This window comes from Myotis yumanensis, unplaced genomic scaffold, assembly GCF_028538775.1.
Source record: "Myotis yumanensis isolate MYYU_CA2020_CCGP unplaced genomic scaffold, mMyoYum1.0.hap1 SCAF_9, whole genome shotgun sequence".
Taxonomy (NCBI): Eukaryota; Metazoa; Chordata; class Mammalia; order Chiroptera; family Vespertilionidae; genus Myotis; species Myotis yumanensis.
The window spans coordinates 13,836,562-13,859,340 of NW_027223760.1; the positions used below are offsets into that span (position 1 = coordinate 13,836,562).

The following is a 22,779-nucleotide window of genomic DNA, read 5'->3' on the forward strand; positions in this document are numbered from 1 at the left end:
ATAGTGTCCTAATTATAAGATGGAAGCAAGGGGTTTTTATGAGAAAAGGAATAATTACATGAAAAGAAGAGAGAATTCATATTAGTGCTAACAAGCTGAGCTACTCTTGGGTCTGTATGATGGGTTACTGATTCTCTCTTCTGATAGAGTCCATGATTAGTCCTTTGGTTAGGATGTCTGCTTTCCTGCTGAATTTATAAACAAGTAGTGACCCTGTGCATGGATTCATGCACATTGAAAGGAAATTAATTAGAAGGTGGCTGGTGGGGCAGGACTGGGTGAGACAGGCTGGGCATGCCCTGGAGCAACCTCCCGCGGTCCCTCCCCGGCATCTGCAGAGTGAGCGGGGTTCCTCTGGCAGGTGGGGTTCCTCAGCCTGGCCTGCGGGGATCGAGGATCGGGCAGAAACTGGCTCTCCAACATCCCCTGAGGGGTCCTGGAGTGCAAGAGGGCACTCTACAAAGTTGCTGTCGTACAGGGTGTGGAATGCAAACGCAAGTGTGCAGTAAACCAGATTCGGGGCCAACAGTGCCCCAGCAACAACATAACCCATGGCAAAAGGTGGAATCATGGAACCCCGCAAGGAATCAGACTCCTTCCTCTCTGGTTTTGGGGTGCATCATCTGAGAACTGCTGCCAAGTCACTGCAGCTGGCAGCTCCTGCATTGAGCGTCTTGCCCCATGGTGGTCAGTGTGCATCATAGTGACCAGTCTGACGGCCGGAGGGACACTTAGCATATTAGCCTTTATATATATAGATTTTATATATATATAGATTATTTGTAAAATAATGTTTTTCAGCCCAGTCCAAAGTCTTGCCCAGTTAAAAGACTCAAGAAACAAGATATATGAGATGTTTATGTCACTTGTCATAACTATGACTATGTTATTTCATGAAACATTGTCACAGTTCATTTTAACTCACAATTCCCACCTTCACATCTCCCATGTCTATACTTCCTCTGTTGGGTTTCATGTAATTTGAGTAGTGTCAGCTCTGGAATTGGCTAACTAGCTACCTCTTTCCTGTATAAACTCCAGTTTCTTTTTCTCTAAAATGGGCAACAATGTTCAAAAATAATAATGATGGAAAAGTTCTCTGACAAATTAAAGCACTATAGAAACATGGTAGGTTATTCTAGATATCCATACCTTTGCTGTTATTGAAAATGTAAGTAAAACTAGGAAAACTTTTTAATGTATGATAACTATGTATTTATTGCCATTTTATTATTCATATATTTGATCTTTATTCTACTTAAAGAAGAACCTTTAACATTTCTTGTAACATCGGGTTAATGATGATGAACTCCTTTACCTTTTATTTGTCTGGTAAACTCTTTATCTCTCCTTAGATTCTAAATGAAAGCTTTGCCAGGTAGAGTAATCTTGGTTGTAGGTCCTTACATTTAATTAGCTTACTTCATGCAATCCCTTCTGGCCTGCGAAGTTTCTGTTGAGAAATCAGCTGACAGTCTTATGGGATCTCCTTATAGGTGTAAGTAATTGCTTTTCTCTTTGTCTCTAACCTTTGGCATTTTAATTATGATGGGTGTTGGTGTGGGTCTCTTTGGGTTCATCATGTTTGAGACTCTGTGCTTCCTGGACTTGTATGTTTATTTCCCTCACCAGGTTCGGGAGTTTTCAGTCATTATTTTTTCAAATAGGTTTTCAATGTTTTGTTCTCTCTCTTTTCTTCTTCCCACATCCCCGTGATGTGAATGTTGGTATGCTTGAAGTTGTCCCAAAGGCTCCTTATATTAGCTTCACTTTTTTAGATTATTTTTTCTTTTTGCTATTCTGTTTGAATGTTTTCTGCTTCTTTATCTTTCATATTGCTGGTTTGACCCTCTGCTTCGTGTACTTTATTGTTGATTTCCTGTAATGAACTCTTCATTTCAGTGACTGAATTCTTTCTTTCTGACTGTTTTTTTTTTAATGTTTTCTTTCTCCATTTTAATGTTTCCTATCTCTTTGTTGAAGTTCTCCCTAAGTTCATCTACTCTTCCCCTAAGTTCACTAAGCATCCTTATAACCATTGTTTTGAACTCTGCATCTGGTGGATTGCTTGTCTCCATTTTATTTAGTTCTTTATCTGGAGTTTTGTTCTTTCATTTGAGACATGTTTCTTTGCCTCCTCATATTGGCTGCCTTCCTGGGCATGTTTCTATATATTAGGTAAAGTTGTTACGTCTCCTATTCTTGGTAGAGTAGCCTTATGCAGTAAGTGTCCTGTAGGGCCCAGTGGTACAAGTGTCCAGAGTCACCGGAGCTGGGTGTTCCAGGTGAATCTCCTGGTGAATTGTGTGGACCCTCCAATTGTGGTTGAGCCTTGATTTCTATTGGCACCTCAATGGGAGAGATTTACCCTCAGGCCGATCAACTGCATGGACTGGCAACCACAGCAGAGAATCTGCAGTGCAGGGGCCCATGGAGCAAGACTTGCTTCAGTGGAGCTTTGGTGCCTGCTGAGTCTGCCTCTTGAGTGTGTCAATTGTGGAGGTAATTGGATAGTGCTTCAGCGTGGTCTGAAAGCTGTCCACAGGGTGTGCTGGCTTGGGGGCCTCCCAGGAGGTGCAGGCCAAGGTCAACTACTTCCCGATCCCTGCCCAGGGCTACTTGACATGAGCTACGAAGCAGTATGCTGATGACTGATGCTTGTGCTGGGTTTGGAGGAGCCCAGGAGAAGTCAAGCTGCAAACTAATGCTGGCTGCCACTATGCTGGGCCTAGGGCCACTTAGCAAGAGCTATGGAGCATGCTGAGGCCAGCTGCTGCTTGCTTGGGATTTGTGAACCTTTGAGAGATTTTAGGAAAGTGAGCAGCATGAGCCAAGACAGGTCATTTGTATGGAAGAGCCACTGGAAATGGCTTGGGTAGACCCAAAAGTTGGTGGGGCAGGGTCACAGGGAATCAACAGGACAGGGCACACAGTGTGAGCCAGGCTGATGGATACTCGGATATGGTGCCTACCTGCCAACTCTGTGGAGGGTGGGCTCAGCAAAGGAACAATGGCCTCTACCAGCACTCCCACCTGAGAGAAAGTTGCCCCTCCAGCCTGACAATTTAATTCTTTCAAGCTTCTGCCCCTGCGCTGGAGCCCAGAATGAGTAAGTCTGTGTGCTGGCCCTTTAAAAGGAATGCCTGAGAACCAGGAGCTATCTGGCTCACTCAGCCACAATCCCTGCTGGTGTTTGCAGCCAGAAGTTATGGGGACTTCTCGTCCCAGCACTAGAACCCTGGGCTGGGGGGTCTGGTGTGGGATTGGGCACCCCTTGCTTCTCACAGAAGATGTCTGCAGGTGATATATATCTCCTGATTTTTAAATGTCCCACATGTGTGTGGAACCAGCTGTTCTGTGTCTAAGCACCTCCCACAAGTGCTGATGAGGTTTCTTCTTTATATCCTGTTGTAAGACTTCTGTTCAGCTAGATTTCAGGTGGTTCTGAATGATGGTGGTTCTGTAGTTTAGTGGTAATACTGATGTGGATGTGGGAGAATGCAATTACTACATTTCCCTACGCTACCATCTTGACCACAAGCCTTCTTATTGTTTTTGCTGAGGTATAACTCACATACCAAAAAATTCACCCTTTTAAAGTATACAATTAAATGGTTTTTAATATATTCATAGAGATGTGTAACTGTCTGTGCAATCAATTTTAGAACACTTTATCACCCCCCCCAAAAAAACTCCATGCTTATACCCAATCATTCCCCATTCCCTCTCCTTCCCCTGTCCTGGGCAAATACTAATCTACTTTCTGTCTCTATAGATTAGCCTATTCTGAATATTTTATATAAATGGAACAGTGTGGTCTTTTGTGACTGGCTTCTTTCATGTTTTCAAGATTCATCCGTGTTATGGGATGAACTTGTACATCATTCCTTCTTATCACTAAACTAGAGGCCTGGTGCATGAAATTCGTGCACTGGTGTGGTCCCTAGACCTGGCTGGCGATTAGGGCCGATCAGGTTCCCTACATTCCTGCCTCCCCCCTCCTTCCCTCGCCGCCCACATCCAGTGCCACCCATCCCCAGTTCCCTGTCCCAGCCTGGGGCCTGGCCGGGGGGAGGGACTGGGAGGTTGGCCAGCAGGCCCCAATCGAGCTATTGGGACCTGCTGGCTGGGTGGAGAGGGGTAGGGACCCAAGGGGTTGGCTGCTGGCACCAAAGAGGGAGCTGGCCCTCGGCCCTCCTAGGAAAGGGGTCACCTCTGCCGCCACCCACCCCTGGTTCCCTGTCCCAGCCCGGAGGCCCAACCCCGATCAGGTGATCAGCGCCTGCAGGCTAGGGGCAGCTCCTGTGTTGAGCGTCTGCCCCCTGGTAGTCAGTGTGCATCATAGCGACCAGTCGTTCCATCTTAACGGTTGTGTAGGCTTTTATATATATACTAGAGGCCTGGTGCACAAAAATTTGTGCACTCGGGGGGAGAAGGGGGAGTCCCTCAGCCCAGCCTATGCCCTTTCCCAGTCTGGGATTCCTCGGGAGATAACGACCTGCTGGCTTAGGCCTGCTCCTGGGTGGCAGAGGGCACGCCCAATCCCTAGGTGCAGCCCCTGGTCAGGCTCAGAGCAGGGCCGATTGGGGAGTTGGGGTGCCGCCTCCTGTCATGCACAGAGCAGGGCGGATCGGGAGGTTGCGATGCCACCCTCAGTCATGGACAGGGTAGGGTCGATTGGGGGGTTGGGGCACCGCCCCCTGTCACACTCAAGGCAGGGTTGATGGGGAGATTGCGGCGCCACCCCCTGTCACTCACAGAGCAGGGCCAATCAGGGGGTTGGGGTGCTGCCCCCTGTCATTCACAGAGCAGGGCCCATCAGGGGCGTTGGGCTCCATACCCTGTCACGCACAGAGCAGGGTCGATCAGGGGGTTGGGGAGCTCCCCCCTGTCACTCACAGAGTAGGGCTGATAGGGGAGTTGGGGCACCGCCCCTTGTCACACACAGAGCAGGGCAGATCAGGGGGTTGGGGCGCTGCACCCTGTCACACTCAGGGCAGGTCTGATGGGGAGGTTATGGCTCTACCCCGTCACACACAGAGCAGGGCCCGTGGGGGGGGGGGGGGAGTTGGGGCGCCGCACCCTGTCACACACAGAGCAGGGTCGATCAGGGGGTTGGGGAGCTCCCCCCTGTCACTCACAGAGTAGGGCTGATAGGGGAGTTGGGGCACCGCCCCTTGTCACACACAGAGCAGGGCAGATCAGGGGGTTGGGGCGCTGCACCCTGTCACACTCAGGGCAGGGCCGATGGGGAGGTAATGGCTCTACCCCGTCACACACAGAGCAGGGCCCGTGGGGGGGGTGGGGGGGGTTTGGGACGCCGCCCTCTATCAGGCACAGAGCAGGGCTGATCAGGGGGTTGGGGCGCCTTTCCCTTTCACAAACAGAGCAGGGCAGATAGGGAGATTGTGGCCCCGCCCCCTATCACACACAGAGCCACAGGGCGATCAGGGGGTTTGGGCGCTGCCCCCTGTCACACTGATCCCGGTGCCGGGAGGCCTCGAGGCTCTGCTGATCCCGGTGCTGGGAGGCATGTTACCCTTTTACTATATAGGATAGAGGCCTGGTGCACGGGTGGGGGCTGGCTGGTTTGCCCTGGAGGGTGTCCTGGATCTGGGTGGGGGTCCCGCTTGGGTGCCTGGCCAGCATGGGTGAGGGACTGATGGCTGTTTGCAGCTGGTCACACCCCCTTCAGGGGTGCCTGGCCAGTCTAAGTGAGGGGCTGAGGGCCATTTTCAGGCTGGCGGGTGACTGAAGCTCCCAACCACTCCTTTTTTTCTTTTTTTTCTTTTTATTCTGGTCCAGCTGTAGCTCTGAGGCTTGGCTCCAGCTCTGAGGGCTCGGCTGCTGAAAGTAGGTATCTGGTTTGTTTGGGTTCTATAATCGAAACAATGTTTCAACTCCAGCTCTGAGATCCCAGCTGGCTGAAAGCAGGTTTCTGGGGTTTTGTTTAGCTTCTATATTTGTAACAATGTTTCAAACTGCAAGCTCAGAGGCCGGCAGCAGCAGGCGGGCAACGTTCGCTTCCTCTGTCACTGGAGCAAGCAAGCCTCCTGTTCGCTTCAGTGCCTGGCTGCCGGCCGCCATCTTGCCAGGCAGTTAATTTGCATATCTCCCTGATTTGCCAATGGGAAGGGTAGCGGAGGTACGGCTAATTACCATGTTTCTCTTTTATTAGATAGGATATATAGACTAGAGGTCCAGTGCACAGAAATTTGTGCATTCGGGGGGGGGGGTCCCCTCAGCCCGGCCTGCGCCCATTCACAGTCCAGGACCCCTTAGGGGATGTCCACCTGTCGACTTAGGCCCACTCCCCGGGGGATCAAGTCAGACATCCTTCTGGCAGCCAGGGAGCCCTCGGGGGATGTCCAACTAAAGGCTTAGGCCCCCAAAGGATCAGGTCTAAACCGTTAGTTGGACATTCTTAGTGCTGCTACGGAGGTGGGAGAGGCTCCTGCCACCACCACTGCACTGGCCAGCCATGAGCCAGCTTCTGGCTGAGTGGCACTCCCCATATGGAAGTGCACTGACCACCAGGGGGCAGCTCCTGCATTGAGCGTCTGCCCCCTGGTGGCCAGTGCGCATCATAGCAACCGGTCATTCTGCCATTCAGTCAATGTGCATATTAGCCTTTATTATTATTATTATATAGGATGTCCCTATTTCCCCGCTTTTGCCCCCTCTACCCAGCTCTTGCCCCCCACTTCTCTCTGGCCATCACCATACTGTTGTCTGTGTCCATGGGTTTTGCATATATTTTCTTTGGGGCTGGGCTGCCTCGCCGCCCCGGGTCTTAAGAGCATTTTTTTTTTTTTTTACAAATGAACACAGTGAGGAGTTATGCACTTTTTTTTTTTTTAAACTTTTTAACATGAGGCACAAAAAAGATTCTCCACATGTGCTGTTTTACAGCTACAGGCTGAAGGGAGAATGGCTTCCAGGGAGCAGCCTCGAGGCACTCACGGCCCCCACCACCTGGGATGGAGGAAGGGGAGGCTGCAAAATGGCCTCGTCCGAGCTCAGAGGGATGCCTGCTCCGGGGGCTGCCCTGGACGTTCCCTGTGCCTACGGCTCGAAAGTGGGCTGAGCCCTCGAGGGAACCGTCTGCCCTAAGCCTTCTGTCTTTTCAGGGCTAAAGTCCCACTCTTCCTATCCACCAAGTGTAGCAGCCGCTTAAAATCTAAGGGGTGACCCCAGAACCAAACCTCGTCTGTGCCATGAACGTGAGGCCTGGCTGCCCAGGGGGTGGGCATGACTTTAACAGCCAAGATGAGGGGAAGGGAATAAACTGTGCAACTACAACATCTGAAGTAATATTTACATTTGAAAACCTGGGCCGGGAAGCTCGGAACAGCATCGCGGCTGGGCAACCTGCCCTTTTCCATCACTTGCCTGAAGCCGCACCTCCTCTATCTTGCGCTCTTCTCCCGCCGCTCGCATCCTGAGGCGAACACCCGGCCTCACCACCAGTCTCTCCGGACGTAGCGCTGCCCTGCTCTGGGCCATGTCCCCTCTCCATAGGCAAACATGGCGCTGCCTTGTGCTTAGCCACGCCTCCTGCCTTTCGGTACAGAAAATGGTGCCTCCCACCTTGGGCTTAAGCCTCCAGGTGAAGAGCTGCCTCCCGCTTCCCGACTTGGGACAGGATCGGGTCCCCGGGTGGTGATGCAACCCAGCCTCTGGGTCGTCTCTGATCACTGATCCCTGATAGGAGAAGCCGGGCGGGGCAGGGAAGAGGCAGCTGCTGGCGTCTGCCTCTTCCCTGCCCCGCCCGACTTCTTCAATCACTGGCCGGGGAGTGGACAAAGGCAGTCTGGTTCTCCGATCACGGGCCGGGGGCCGGGCAAATGTGGCCCCCAGGGCCACCTTTGCCCTGCCACCTGGCTCTTGGCTGCTGCCTGGGATTCCAATCACCGTCAGCGGCAGGCGGCTTCTTCCGTCTTTCCCTTTTCACCTCCCAGCATTGCGCCTACATATGCAAATTAACCGCCATCGTTGTTGGCGGTTAACCGCCATCTTTGTTGGCAGTTAATTTGCATATTGCTCTGATTAGCCAATGGGAAGCTTAGCGAAGGTACAGTCAATTACCATGTTTGTCTATTATTAGTGTAGATAATATTCTGTTTGTAGGAATATATATGTATTCATTCAGTAGTTGTAGATACTTGAGTTGTTTCTACTTTTTTTACTATTATAAAAATGCTGCTATGAATATTTATATACAAGTTTTTGTGTGGGCATACATTTTCATTTTGGGCATATGCCGAGGAGTAGAATTGCAGGGTCTTATGGTAACTTTATGTTTAAATTTTGAGGAACTTTCAGACTGTTTTCCAAAGTGGCTGTACATTTTACATTTCCACCAGCAGGGATGAGGGTTCCAATTTTTCCATACATTATTGTCTATCCTTTTTTATTATAGCCACCCTAGTAGGTGTGAAGTGGTATTTAATCATGGTTTTGATTTGCATTTTCCTGATGGCTAATGGTGTTTTAGCATCCTTCCATGTTCTTATTAGGTGTTTGTTTATCTTCTTCTTTGGAGAAATGTATATTCAGACTCTTAACCTATTTTTAAATTGGGTTGTCTTTTTGTTATTGAATTATGAGTCTCTTATACAGGGTGCACACTTTGAATAATTATTAATTCCAATGGGTTAAACCTGAAAAGAACGAAACATTGGAATTAATAATTATTCAAAGTATGTACATATTTTTGTGGATATCCTATATATTCTAGATACAAGTTATCAGATGTATTCTTTTCAAAAATGTCTCCCATTCTTTTAGTTATTTTTCCACTTTTTTCATGTCCTTTGAAGCTTAAAAGTTTTAAATTTTTATAATGCTCAATTTATCTGGTCCCTTACCCCCTATTGCTGCTTGTGCTTTTGTTGTTATATCTAAGTGTACACTATTTTTTAAAAAATTAGTCCTAATATGAAAAATGTAATACAAGTATAGGCTTTGGCATCACAGTCTGGTTTTAATTCCAGCTCTGCCCTGGACAAATTATTAAACTCCCTCAGCCTTAGTTGCTCACCTGTTAGGTAGAGATAATAATAGGAATTACTTCTTGAATTATTGTGGAGATTGGATGAAATAATGTATGTGAAATACTTAAGAATTTTGCAGGGCTGTGGTAATTAATACTCTAGTATTAGCTATTATTGTTGTTATAATCCCAATAATAGTAAACTCTAGTGCTCTGAAAGTAAAACTGAAACCAAGTAGTTTATGGGAAGATATTTGCAGTGATATACAGTTGTAATGTTTTATAGACAACATTGAATTTGGCCTCCATGAAAACCAGGTACAGTAGTCATGATAGTTATTACCAGTAAGAGCTGCAGCTGAGAGATCTTTTTTTTCATTTTAAAGTAAATTTTGTAATTATTGATAATATTACAGATATCACCCATTCCCCCCGCCCCTTCCTCCCCATTCTCCCAGCCCCTATCCACCCCCACCCCTGCCCCAGGTCTTTACTAATCTATTGCCCGTGTCAATGGACTATGCATATAAGTATATAGATTATTTGGTTTATCTCTTCTCGTCCCCCCAACCCCCTATTCAGGTCTTCTGTCCGGTTTTTAATTGGATTGTTTGTCTTTTGTTGAGTTGTATGAGTACTTTATATATTTTGGATATTAACCTCTTATCAGATATAACATTGGCGAATATGTTCTTCCATTCAGTGGGTTCCCTTTTCAATTTGATGGTGGTTTTGCTGTGCAGAAGCTTTTTATTTTGATGTAGTCCCATTTGTTTATTTTCTTCTTAGTTTCCTTTGCCCTAGGAGATGTAGCTGTAAACATATTGCTACGTGAGATGTCCGATATTTTACTGCCTGTGTTTTCTTCTAAGATTTTTATGGTTTCATGCCTTCAGTTTAGTCTTTTATCCACTTTGAATTTATTCTTGTGTATGGTGTAAGTTGGTGGTCTAATTTCATCTTTTTGCATGTGTCTGTCCAGTTTTCCCAGCACTATTTATTGAAGAGACTGTCTTCACTCCATTGTATGTTCTTGCCTCCTTTGTCAAATATAATTGACTGTAATGGTGTGCGTCAATTTTTGGGGTCTCTGTTCTGATCCATTGGTCTATATGCCTGTTCTTGTGCCAATACCAGGCTGTTTTGGTTATAATAGCTTTGTAGTATAGTTTGATATCTGGTATGGTGATCCCTCCTACTTCATTCTTCTTCTCAAGATTGCTGCAACTATTCGGGGTCTTTTATGGTTCTATATAAGTTTTTGGAATATTTGTTATAGCTCTGTGAAGTATGCCATTGGTATTTTATTTGGGATTGCATTGAATCTGTAGATTGCTTTGGGTAGTATAGACATTTTAATTATATTAATTCTTTCAATCCATGAACATGGTATATGCTTCTATTTGTTTGTGTCTTCCTTAATTCCTTTTTTACAATGTACTATAGTTTTTACAGGTCTTTTACCTCCTTGGTTAAGTTTATTCCTAGGTATCTTATTTTTGTTGTTGTTGCAATGATAAATGTTGTTAGTTTCTCTGAGAGATCTTAAGAAGAGTGTTTTCAAGGTCACATGGCTGGGAAATGAAAGAGATAGGATTAAAAACTCAGGTTGTCTTTTTTTCTTAAAATCGCTAGTTTTCCCACACTGGCCCGTGTTGTTCAGATTTAGAGTGTAGGCCCATGCACTGAAAAGTTGTGGTTTCGATTCCCAGTCAAGGGCACCTACCTGGGTTGCAGATTTGATCCCTGGCGCTGGTTGGGGCATGTGTGGGAGGCAACCAATCGATGTGTCTCTTCTCTCTCTGTTTCTCTGTCTCTCTCCCTCCCTCCTTCCTTTTCACCCTCTCTAAAAATCAATGGAAAAAATATCCTCCGGTGAGGATTCACAACAACAAAAATCACTAGTTTTTTCAGTAACTGATTTGTAGTAGGACTCAAGTGACTGGGACTTTGTGGTCTTTAAGATGAAGTGTTACCTCAGGCAATCATAGTGAGAAAGAAAAAAAGGGATATTATGGGAAATTATTATTGATACTGAGCATTACATGAGAAAAATGGAATTAGGACATATTTGAACACAAGGTTTAGGTTCATGGATAGCTTTAGCAGGTAATGAACTATAATTATATGTACCTTGTTCTTTAAATAAGAACTTCCCCCTTGTTTCCAAAGTTATACATGCTCATTGTTAAAATATTAGAAAATATAGATAAGCATAAAAAAAATATCTTTCCGGACATTTGCTTAATGTGTTTACATTTTTAATACATTTATAATAGAAGCATTTCATCAAGTGGGCAGATAGATTTTCTATTTAATGTTTGGATTCATTAAGCATGAAGTTAAATTGATTTACATTAGGATGCCTGTATGGTTTTAAATGCTGGGTCTCCAGGAGATTTTTCAGAATTGTTTTGTGGTCTTTTGCTGAGGAGGAAATAATTATTTCCAGGTCTTCTGCAATTTATTGACTACATTTACTTTACTGTTTACTTCATCCAGAGAGAAAAAATGAGCTATGATTCTCTTGGTACATTAGAGTCTCATAAGTAATTAACTCTTAAACAAACAAACAAAGAAAAAAAGGCTGATCCTTAGCAAGCATGTATTTCCTAAAGGTGATCGAGCACACTGAAGTGGTTATTGCTTATAAACTCACCATTTTATGGATAAGCGGCAAACACTGTGTAAATACGTTGTGGAAACAGAGAACAGGAACTCACCAGCCTGACCCTGACTCCAATGATGTGACTTCCAGGTGCATTCTTGAAGCCTACAAGGTTTTATTTTCACTAAAATTCATTGAGAAAAACACATCTGACTGTAAGGTAACATCGAATCTAAGTTAATAAAACAACTGTGACATTTGAAGTGTTATTTGTGAGGTTTTTAAAAATCTTTATAGAAATGAGATGACTTCTGGTCAAGCAAATTTTCCCCATCATAGCCACTTATCTACATAACTAAAGCAAAGTGGGAGAGCTATGCTGCAGGGGTTAGATTTATTACCAGATTTTGTTCTAATGCTTCTCCTTCTTTCCTCTGCCTGAACTTCAACATTTGCTTTAGTTAAGATTATCCAGATTTTTTTTTTTTTTGGCTACTTAAATGACAAATATCTCAGGTGATGAGAAAACCTCTGGTGTTTTAAATTTGTCTACATAAATTAGTGTAGGGTAATTTCTGCTTAGTTCCTCAAGTATTTATTATTTCATGCAAAAAGGAAAAAGACTTATTTTTGAGTGCATGAATTTGTTGGTATTTGTGTCATGCAATCAGTGGTTTGAATTTGCTATTTTATTTTATTTTTTGGCTAGTTAAATAACAAGAAATGTTAAATACTGTAGAAACCTGATTGTTTTATACAAACAAAATTATTTTGAACTAAACTTATGATACCTGACCTTCATCTTAAATTCTACAGATGAAAATGTCAGATACCTCTGTTGGATTAATGAAAACTAAATGTCAAATGGAAAAATGATTATAAGCTTTACTTATAGAGTTTTAAGGGGATAGATTCTGTGAAAATGAAGGCTTTAATAATGGCTAGAAGTGGAAATTTATTTTTATTATAAGGAATTACAAATCATTCTATACAAAAATTGGAAGTTTTGTCCTAAGAAATGAAACTAATTAAATATAGTTGTATCTCTGTGTGTGTGTGTGTCTTTTAAAAATGAAATGATAACATTTTTCTTCAACAAAACCTGAAGCCTTTCAGTTAAGTAAACAGAATAGTGTACCTGGGGCACTAGACTTTTTTTAAAAGTCAGTTTGAAACTGATAAATTATAAAACACTGTATATCTTAGGGATCTCTGACTACTACCTCATAATTAATGATTAGCTAGTTTCTGTTAGAAATAGCAGAACTTTAGAAACTGACAGTTTCTAAGTAGATGAGTACATAAGTTCATTATCAATATATAATGACTGCTTATGAATGAAGGAGGATGACAAGATCAATTTGAAGTGAGAGGAAGAGATGGTGGAACAAATTTGAGGAGGAGGAGGAGGAATAAGATTTATTGCTTTTGGTTATTTTAGGTGTACTTGCTTTGCTTCATGAAACACCTGGACTTAAAACAAATTTTTTAAAATTTATTTTTATTTTTAAATTGACTTTTAGAGAGAGGAGATAGGGAGAGAAAGAGAGAGATAGAAACATCAATTTGTTGTTCAGTTTATTTATGCATTTATTGGTTGTTTCACGTATGTGTCCTGACTGGGGATCGAACCCACAACCTTAGCATATCAGGATGATATTCTAACCAACTGAGCTATCCAACCAAGGCATGCATTCATTTCTAATGGAAGAAATACTGAGGTAGAAATCCTGACTGGACATTCCTAAATTCTATCCAAGTATGTGTAACCTACTCAGGATTATTCAAGAGAAGTGGTAGCTGGAGTTTTACAGTAGCTAATATTTTATAAAATACCTAATTGTAGATATCTGGGAATTTTTGTTTTTGTTTTTATATTTCTAATGCTCAAATTCAAAGCCCTAATTCAGTTACCTTTAAAGGAAGGACACGTTGTGGAGACATAAGTAATTTAGGCAGGGGCCAACTAAAGAAGCTGGAGATCAAGGAATTGTAAGCAAAAAACTGGACCTGTTTGATTTTGGGGGCTAACATGCATTTTGATACATTACCAAATTCTCAATGACACAAAGTTTTACGGGCTTGAGGTAGGCATGGGAAACTTCTTGATATGATAGAAATTTTATTCAATTGTACTGGCTTAACTGCACAGAATAAATTCTTTTGCTAAGATAACCCTGGAAATTGCCAAAGTTATTTTATTTCTTGTAATTTCAGTTAACTGGTTTCTATTTCAGAATACAAATATAGGTTTACTATGGTGAACCTGCCATGAAATATTAAATTATATTAATGATTATAAATGGCCAGGCTACGTAACAAGATTTTAAAGTTAAAATCAAAATGTGCTAATGTTTGTAAAAGTTCCTTGGAAAGTACTACACACACACACACACACACACACACACACACACGCGCGCGCGCGCACATATATTTTTTAGTAGTAAACACTTGCTTCACTTTTTCACTTTTTGGTTTAAGTTTACAAAGACTCATAATCAACATGATGGAGTTTATATCCTAAGTTGCTGTCCCAAATTTTTCACAGCCTAACTGCCACCTATATTTCCAAGGTTACTTCCAGTGCTTATGTTTGATACTAGGATGGCACCAGGTGGGTGTGACATCACTGTCTTCATGTCACTGCAGATATTGCATTGTCATGGTACTACTTTAATTGCAATATTCAAATGGTTCCCAATTATTTTTATTGTTCTCCAGGAATTATTAGCAATATATCAGACAGGGCAATAAAGACAAAAAACTAATTATCATCCTTTTTGCTAAAGCTCTTGTTAAGAATGCAAATATTGCAAGTTAGTGGAAAAAAGTAACATAATAAGTCATTGTCACTCGTTGATATTTTAGCAAGAAATGGTTGATGAAATTACTTAGCCTTCACACTGGGCCCTAATTCAGTTACCTTTAAAGGAAGGACACGTTGTAGAGACATAAGTAATTTAGGCAGGGGCCAACTAAAGAAGCTGGAGATCAAGGAATTGTAAGCAAAAAACTGGACCTGTTTGATTTTGGGGGCTAACATGCATTTTGATACATTACCAAATTCTCAATGACACAAAGTTTTAGATATCTCTGAAGGAAAAAATGATGCTAAGGGAAAGAGCATGTTTGGGGATCACTACTTGGAAGTTCATTTCCTTTCTTCAGTAAATGAAATTTCATTCAAGAAAAGTCTCAATGCTCAAATTTCATTTAGGAATTTCTCTTTGTTCATGATTTCTTTGTTTTATATTTCTCTTCCTCCCTCTCCCTCCTCTTCCTTCTTTTTATATTTTCTTATCACTGTGAAGATTATTCTGCCTTATCCATGATAATTAGAGACAATGTGCTTGAAAATAATGGGGTATCCTGCCTAATTATTTACCATACCAGCTTCACTAGTTTCAATAATCATAAATTGTTATTTATGATTCAGGGTAAGGAGACAAAATGTAAGAAAGTTATGATCCCCACCCTCAAGTAATAATTCAGACATGATAATTAAACAATTTGATATAGACTACTCATTAACCCTTCAGCTATATATAGTCAATTCGTTAAATAGCTCATTGTTGAGTTTCATGTGCTATGGTAACACATGTGTAAGGTTTAAAGGGTGTTGATTGAGAGTCTACTTTCTTATCCACAGATCATTTTATATTTGAAGTGGTAGAGACTGGACTTTAGCAATTATAGCAAGCTATAAACTCTAAATATCTGTGTGTGTTTTAAGAATACTTCTAATACAAAATGTTTAGCAGGTTTTTTTCCCTCTAGGAAGGATTCTACCATCATTCTTGATCCTTTTCTTACATAGCAACAGTCACATTATTTCATAGGTACTGGGTGTTTTATACAGATGTGTCCCATAAGATATGAAGCCCTGGTATTTATGTATATGTTGACTTACGTTATTCATATTTATAGTATGTGTTCACCCTTCTCCACATGCCAGAAGATTTGAACTGATATCAGATTCCAAGTCTGTATTAGAGACAAAATCAAGTAAATGTTTCTGTCTTTCTTTTCATTTTAGTTGGACTGGACCAATTTTGGGGAAAGGGTACAGACAGCGCCTGGAGTTGTCAGACATATACCAAATCTCTTCAGCTGATTCTGCTGACAATCTCTCTGAAATATTAGAAAGGTATGTTCATATACATTGCTTATTAGTTGGAGAGAGTAATTAATATTAATTACTTAGAGAACACATATTAGAGGGTTAAATGTGTAAAATAGCATATTTAAAACAGGAACATCTTATTTTCTTTCTGAAGCTTGGATCAATTAAGAATTAAACAGTGAAAGGATGGAAGAAAACATCCTCCTGAGAAATTTTTTTTTTTTCTGAAAAATACATATTCCACATATTAGAAATATGAGAAGTTATCTGTCTTTAAAGAACATTAGATGGATTTTTTAAAGACTGAAATAACATCTATATGAAGGAAAGTATGTATATTTGCCTCCAAAATCTTAAATTTTGAGTATAAATGAAATCTTAAGGTAATGGCTATTGGATAGCAAAGAAACATAAAAATTTCGTGATTTTGAGTACGTACTGGCCATCAGCCATAGTGTCTCTCTCAGCCACTGTGGGAGGAAAGCATTATTATCTCCATCTTACAGAAGAGCAAACTGAGGCTCAGAGAGTTGATGTAATTTGCCAGTTAATGATTGACAGAGCCAGGATTGCAAAACCAATGTCTGCACTCCCAGCCACCCCAGGAACAGTTTCTCCCGTTACAAGAAGTCCCTTTTCCTAAGAGTACTGATTAGAACCCTTTGGATGCCAGAGAAAGAAACCCAACGAACTAGCATAAGTAAATACAAAGAAGGACTTTATTGGCTTTGTAGTCTAACTGTCTGAAGGCCCAGGTGGAGAACTAACCTTAGGCACTGAGTGAAAGAGGGACTGAAATACCAGCTGATGGTATATGCCTTCTGTTGGTTTTATGTTCTCAGAGGAGCTTCCTCCATGCAGTGAGTTCTCAGAACTCTTAGCTAATATCTTTATAAACCACAGGGAACAGAGCCCTTTCTCCTTGACCAAATGTGAAAAATTTCAGAGACTCTTGAGTCACATGCTCACTCCTTGGACCAACCACAACCCATGAATGAGCTAGATGGGATCTTGTGCCAGCAGCACAGGGTCTGATACCAAATGAAAGGGAGAAGGAATTGGCAATAAAATAAAATAAAAATCATAAAAATGAAAATTTGCTACTAACTACTGTACCAAAATAAAGTTGAGTAGGCTTACAATTTGATTACTTTATTGTCATTAAAGTCATTTCATTTTTTTTTTTACATTTTTAAGGCAAAGAAAGATATTCAACCTTATTTTTCTTTATTTTAATCAAAGAACTAGGCCAGTAGGAGGAGAAAATTCACATTTTTAAGATAAAGGACCAATTCCTAAATCTGCTAACTTCTCTTGGGCTACAAATTATTCAAGTCCTACCCATTAAAAAAAGTTCCCAGGTCACTGCCCCCATTCTTTTTCTTCTTTTTCTTTCATAGCTAATATATCTCTGCTCTGCTGGTATTTTCACTTCTTCACCTTTTATTTACAACTCAGCTCCCTAAAATATGATTCCCATGTCTACCATGTTCCTAAAACCACACTGATCGGGGTTACCAGAGGCCTCTTAATTGTCAAATATAATGACATTTTTCTACATGACTTTAGTGTTAAATATTTCTTCCCACCTTGAAACCATTTCTTTGGCTTTTCCATCTGACGCTTTCTTTGGAGGAAAGCTGTGTCTGCCTCCATATTTACCTTTTGAATCACTGAATGATATGGATAGGAGGCAAGCTCCATGTGTGTGGGGAAGAGGGTAGAGAAATAGAGAGATAAAATAAGGTAATTAGGCATTATAGATAGTAGGCTTCTGGGGAAAGCCATTGTTCATGTACAGAGACTACCAAGCTTGCCTACAAATCTCAGTCGTGTGTTCTCTCTTTGGAGTAGCTTAGAACCACCTGTAATAGTAGCAGATTGATAGTTACATGAATAGACGTTGATCAAATGCAAAGCTTTTATCTAGTTCGTGCCTGTTGTTCATGAAACTTTTCATCTCTACAGTTTAAAAATGAAGGTGAAGGTAATATTTAGAGATACCACATTTTACCCTCTTAGGAAGAGAAAGAGGAGCTTTTACTAATAGAAAGTAGTGGCATAACTTAAAATAATTATAGTCAGCTGATGAACCTATAGCACTTAAAAGAAAACAAAAACATTTATGTATCAATAATTTTCAGACTATTTAACTTATATTCCTACTAGAAAATACAGAATTTTATTCTGTTCTGATCTTCCAAAGTCTTACTTTAGAATGACTTTAGGTAGTTGAAAATTAAGTTTGATGATACTTGTGTCCTATCCCTACATTTAAAAACAGAGTCTAACAAGTTTTTCTAATGTTAAACCACAGAAAAATACATTTGACTTTCGTATCTTGTTTTTTATTTGATGGTTAAATTATATAAAATCTACAATTCTAAACAGGTAAAAATCAAGAGGTGAAGGAGAAAAAAACTAAATACTTGTTTATCTTTTTTCTGTGAATAGACAAGCATAGTAATGTCTATTCACAAGTCATAATTTATGTACATTTGTGTTGCTTTTGTGTTGCTTTTAAGAAGCCCAGAACCTTTCTTTAATAAATATAATGTTGCCTTTTTATGAGGTCAACTCTCTGAAAATTGATATATGGTAGAGCATTGAATTCTGCCAAATATCTGACTGAGCATTGGTGTTCGAAGGTCTCCAAAATTTTCATCTCTTTAATCACTTGGTTTATCTTCTTGGATGTACTTGTGAATAAAACTGTGTTAAGAAAAAGAAAACAATTCAAATATTTGGTCAATCACTTTATTGGTCCCAATTTTATTCCTTTGCAGAGAATGGGACAGAGAGCTGGCATCAAAGAAAAATCCCAAACTCATTAATGCCCTCCGGCGATGCTTTTTCTGGAAATTTATGTTCTATGGAATCTTATTATATTTAGGGGTAAGGATGTCATTTCTACATTTATTATGGATAAAATAATTATTAGGTCTAATTCAGCCAGTGACATATATGACTGTTTGTAATTTTTTGACATCATATCTTCATGCTGAATTGTTTCAACAAAAAATAACAAAATGTAAAAATTTGGCAGTGAAGTATTCTTGTTTTCTTAGTCTCCTACACCGTTATCAGTGTGAAGAGAGCACTGTGCCTGAAAATGCCAGGCTTTGTGCCATCTGGGACGATCCTGAGCTGCTGTTAAATGTGACTTTGATCACTAGAGCCTCATTATTTTATCCTCATCTGAGGATATATTCATTGGTTTTTTAGAGAGAGAGGAAGGGGGTGTGAGAGAGAGAGAGAGAGAGAGATCTATTAGTTGCCTCCTGTGGGTGCCCCGACTGGGGATCAAACATGCAACCTGGGTATGTGGAAACCCACAACCTTGTGTGTGTGTGTGTGTGTGTGTGTGTGTGTGATGTTGATGATGATGCTCCAACCAATGAACCACCCTGCCAGGGCACCGGAGCCTCATTTTGAATCCTTGGTTATAACCCATACAAGACAATGGCAAATTGAAAACTTATTTAGTCTTCAAGGGAAAGTTGTGCACAAATTTGCTTTGGGATGTGAAGTACCATCTGGGTGCACTTGTGTTCATATTGGTGTTATGCTTTGCAGAGTTAGCAGTGCCCTCGTGTCTCCCAAAGAGATTCATACAAATTGGATTGTTTTAAAAATCTGTAGTTCCATCACACCAAGAAAAATACATCGAAAAACTTATCTTGACAGAGATGACCACATTTATGTCAAGAATGTTTTGTGCTACTCTAAATAATCTTTTGGAAAAGTTTTTCTGGCTTTTGAAATTTATCTATCTACCTCTCTACCTACCTTCCCACCTACCTGTCTATCTAGCTACCTATCGATCTATGTATTCCTATACAAACCATCAACAGTTTGGAGATGAAAATAATTTGTTCAGAAATGTGAATAAGATAACTGAAGAATTCATTATCTTTTAAGATATCTTTGAGGTAATTTTTCTCAACAAGAGCACTCATAGCTTTGGGAAACAATTTTATACATAGCGCCTGGTTCTATTGACTTATTTTTTAAAAATTATTTTGTTATGATAATTTTCAGACTATTTAATTTATATCCCTACTAGAAAATGGAGAATTTGATTGCTTCAATGACTATATTCTATATATTTGAATTAGTTTATAAAAGTATAATTCACTCTGGTCGTATCATATAAGAATATAACTTGAAATAAAAAAATACTTCAAACAAGTGTTACATTATAACTAAGATTGTGGTGAAATTAAACATTTTTTCTAGTCATGTTCTCTATCACATGCTACTCCTAGTAATTAACATAAGCATATATGAATAGAAACTGGGAGAGAGGCCTATTTATCAAGCTCCTTTTATGCTCTGGTTTGTGAAATAATTTATCCACCAGCCTAATGTTCCTTATGAACAAAAGCACTTACCTAAGTATGAAAGAATAGATGATATATTATTTTTTGGCCTTGTGTACACAGACCCCAGAATGAACATACTCTGGTTTAATATTTATTGCACCTAATCTGTTCCAGGTTCAGCATTAAGCCCTTTATGCAGATTATTTCACTCGATTCTCTTAATAGATCTAATATACAGAAAAGGAAATTGAGAATCAGGGAAATTACATGACTTTCTTAAAGTCATGCATACGGTAAATTTGAATGATAGCCCCAAAGCGTGTGATCCTTCTACTACCTCAGATTACACTTGCTGCATAACTATACCTGTAATGGTTGTATTTAGGTTCTCAACAGAACGGTGCCTCTAGTAACCAGTCTTGAGTCTGCTGAGTTTCTTTGCACCTTCTCAGGAGACACAGGTTATCAGAAGCTTTAAGGTTGAGGATTCTTCCTGGGCCACCTCAGGGGCAAATCTGAAGAGAGTTCACAGCAGAAAGCAGGAGAACCAACTAGAATCTTCTCACTTACTTACACTTAGGGAAAGCACTGTATGGAATCCACCCAAGAGCCAGCAGCGCCGAGGATCAAACTTACAAACAAAATTAAGGAGTAGTAGAATGGAGTGGGTGTGGAGGACTGACTTATTCTTAAACTTCTCAAGTTTAAAAATATCTCAGCAAAAGGAATCATAAATCCTTTCCTGGGTGAGAGTGAGGGGAGAGGTGCTCCCAAGCTAACCTGAGCCCTGGGCTAGAGGTCTGCAACCGGCAGCACATTTGAAGGGCAAAGTTTATTTGCAAAAGGAGCAGAGTATTGACGAGGAAAAGAATCAATGGCATAGCAGCTGAAATGTATATGCTGAAAAGGCATGGAGAGGAAAATTAACATTGGCAGTGGCTCACCCTTGTTACAGAGAAAACGCTGCCTCGCTGAAGCAATTCGGTTTTAAGTAAAGTGTTGAAAACTAAGTCTTAGAGAATTTACATAACTACTGAGGTGGTTAAAATGAGTGTAGCTTTTCAGGGCATCTGATCGCAGAACTCTATTTGGTGTTGTTGCTTACAGGGAGAAAAGAAGGGGAGAAAATGTAGACATCATAATAAGACCTCTATTCTTTTAAAAAAAATTATCCCTATGCCTCACTACTTACAGTTTTTTTTTCTGGGCATTCCTTATTTCCTTTGTGTGTCACATCTTAGTAATTTTTAAGTTTTATGAAATGAACAGGGATTCTTGAAGTTGCTATAACACTATTCTTGGTAAAAGATAGCCTTACTTTCAAAATGGCCTATATATCCCTCTAAATCAGAATAGCTGTGGTATAATGTTTGATTGGTTTCAATACTGATTGAAACAGTACTGTACCATTTGCTGTTGACCATGAAAGCTTAAGAAAAAAGGAAATGTCATCATAAGGAGCTAGTCTCTCTGCAGTGTTGATGTAATTTTAAATCATATTAGCTACGGCCTCTCATCATTAACTATGTACTTGTTTTTCTCCATTTGGCTTAGCAGCCAGATTCAACATTGTCTTTAATATCTAAGGCTCCCAGAATAGAAAACAAACTGGCTGTTGAAACTGGCTCTGTGAGACTCAATTAAGGGTAAACAGAGGAAGCCAACATGACAGAATTGTGCAAGCAGATTACTGAGAGAATATGGTTATCACAACATATTTATTATGATAAGAAATTCACAGGCATTCACTCAAAAATATTCTCGATTCCTTGGCAGCTCTGGACATATTTCCATCATCAAATTGTGATACATGTCAGTGCAACTTGGGTGAAATTACTTTTATGCATTAAATCTAATTTAATTTGGTCAAGATGGTAAATGTGGTATTTGCATCCTCTGACAACCACATCAAAATTGCAACTGAACTACAGAACAACCATCATTCATAACCACCTGAAATCTTGCTGAACCAAAGTCCTATAACTAAGAATATACAGAAGCCATGTTGAGACTGGTAGGAGTGGCAGAGAAGCAAAATGGGCTGGTCCCACATTCATGGTTGGTGATTAAAAACCAGGAGGGATATCTTGGCTGTTGGTCCCAGCCCCAGGGTTTCAGTGCCAGGAAGAGAAGTCCCCATAACTTCTGATTGCATAAACCAACAGGGATTGTGGCTAAGTGAGATGGAGCACTTCTATAGTCTCGGGCATGCCTCTCAAATGACCCACGCACAGACGTACTCGGGCTCACTCTGAGCTTTAGCCATTGGGCAGCAGCCCAAAAGGCAGCAGGGATGTAGGAGGAGAAACTGAATTGTCTGGCTTCAGGTTGAAGGCTGGAAGGCCAGCTTTCTCCTACAGAAGTACTGTCAGAGGCCATTGTTTCTTAGGTGAGCATTCCCCCTGCAGAGTCTGCAGGCTGGCACCATATCTGAGTCTCCATTAGCCTAACACCCTTTTCCCTGAGCAGGTGATTCCCTGATATCTCGCCCTACCCAATTTTAGGGCTCATTCAAGCTATTTCCAGTGGTTTTCTCATACAAACAGCCTGTCTTGGCTCATGCTGTAGACTTTCCTGAAGTCTCTCAAAGGTCCATGAACCCCAAACAAGCAGCATTTGGTCTCCAGGTGCCCTATGCTTCTAAGTAACCCCATGCCCGACACTAGTGGCAGCCAGCCTTAATTCACAGCTTGGCCTCTCCTGGCCACCTCCAAGCCAGCAAAAATAG

At 41.1% G+C, this 22,779-nt stretch overlaps 1 protein-coding gene across 1 annotated transcript in view; it reads left to right on the plus strand.

Annotated features, from left to right (window-relative positions):
• CFTR (CF transmembrane conductance regulator) overlaps positions 1-22,779 on the plus strand; it is a 202,120-nt gene that overhangs the window by 24,482 nt on the left and 154,859 nt on the right. The window contains exons 2-3 of the mRNA XM_070423784.1: positions 15,640-15,750; positions 18,513-18,621. Of these exons, the coding sequence (XP_070279885.1) occupies positions 15,640-15,750; positions 18,513-18,621 (220 nt within the window). The remainder of the gene's footprint in view (positions 1-15,639; positions 15,751-18,512; positions 18,622-22,779) is intronic.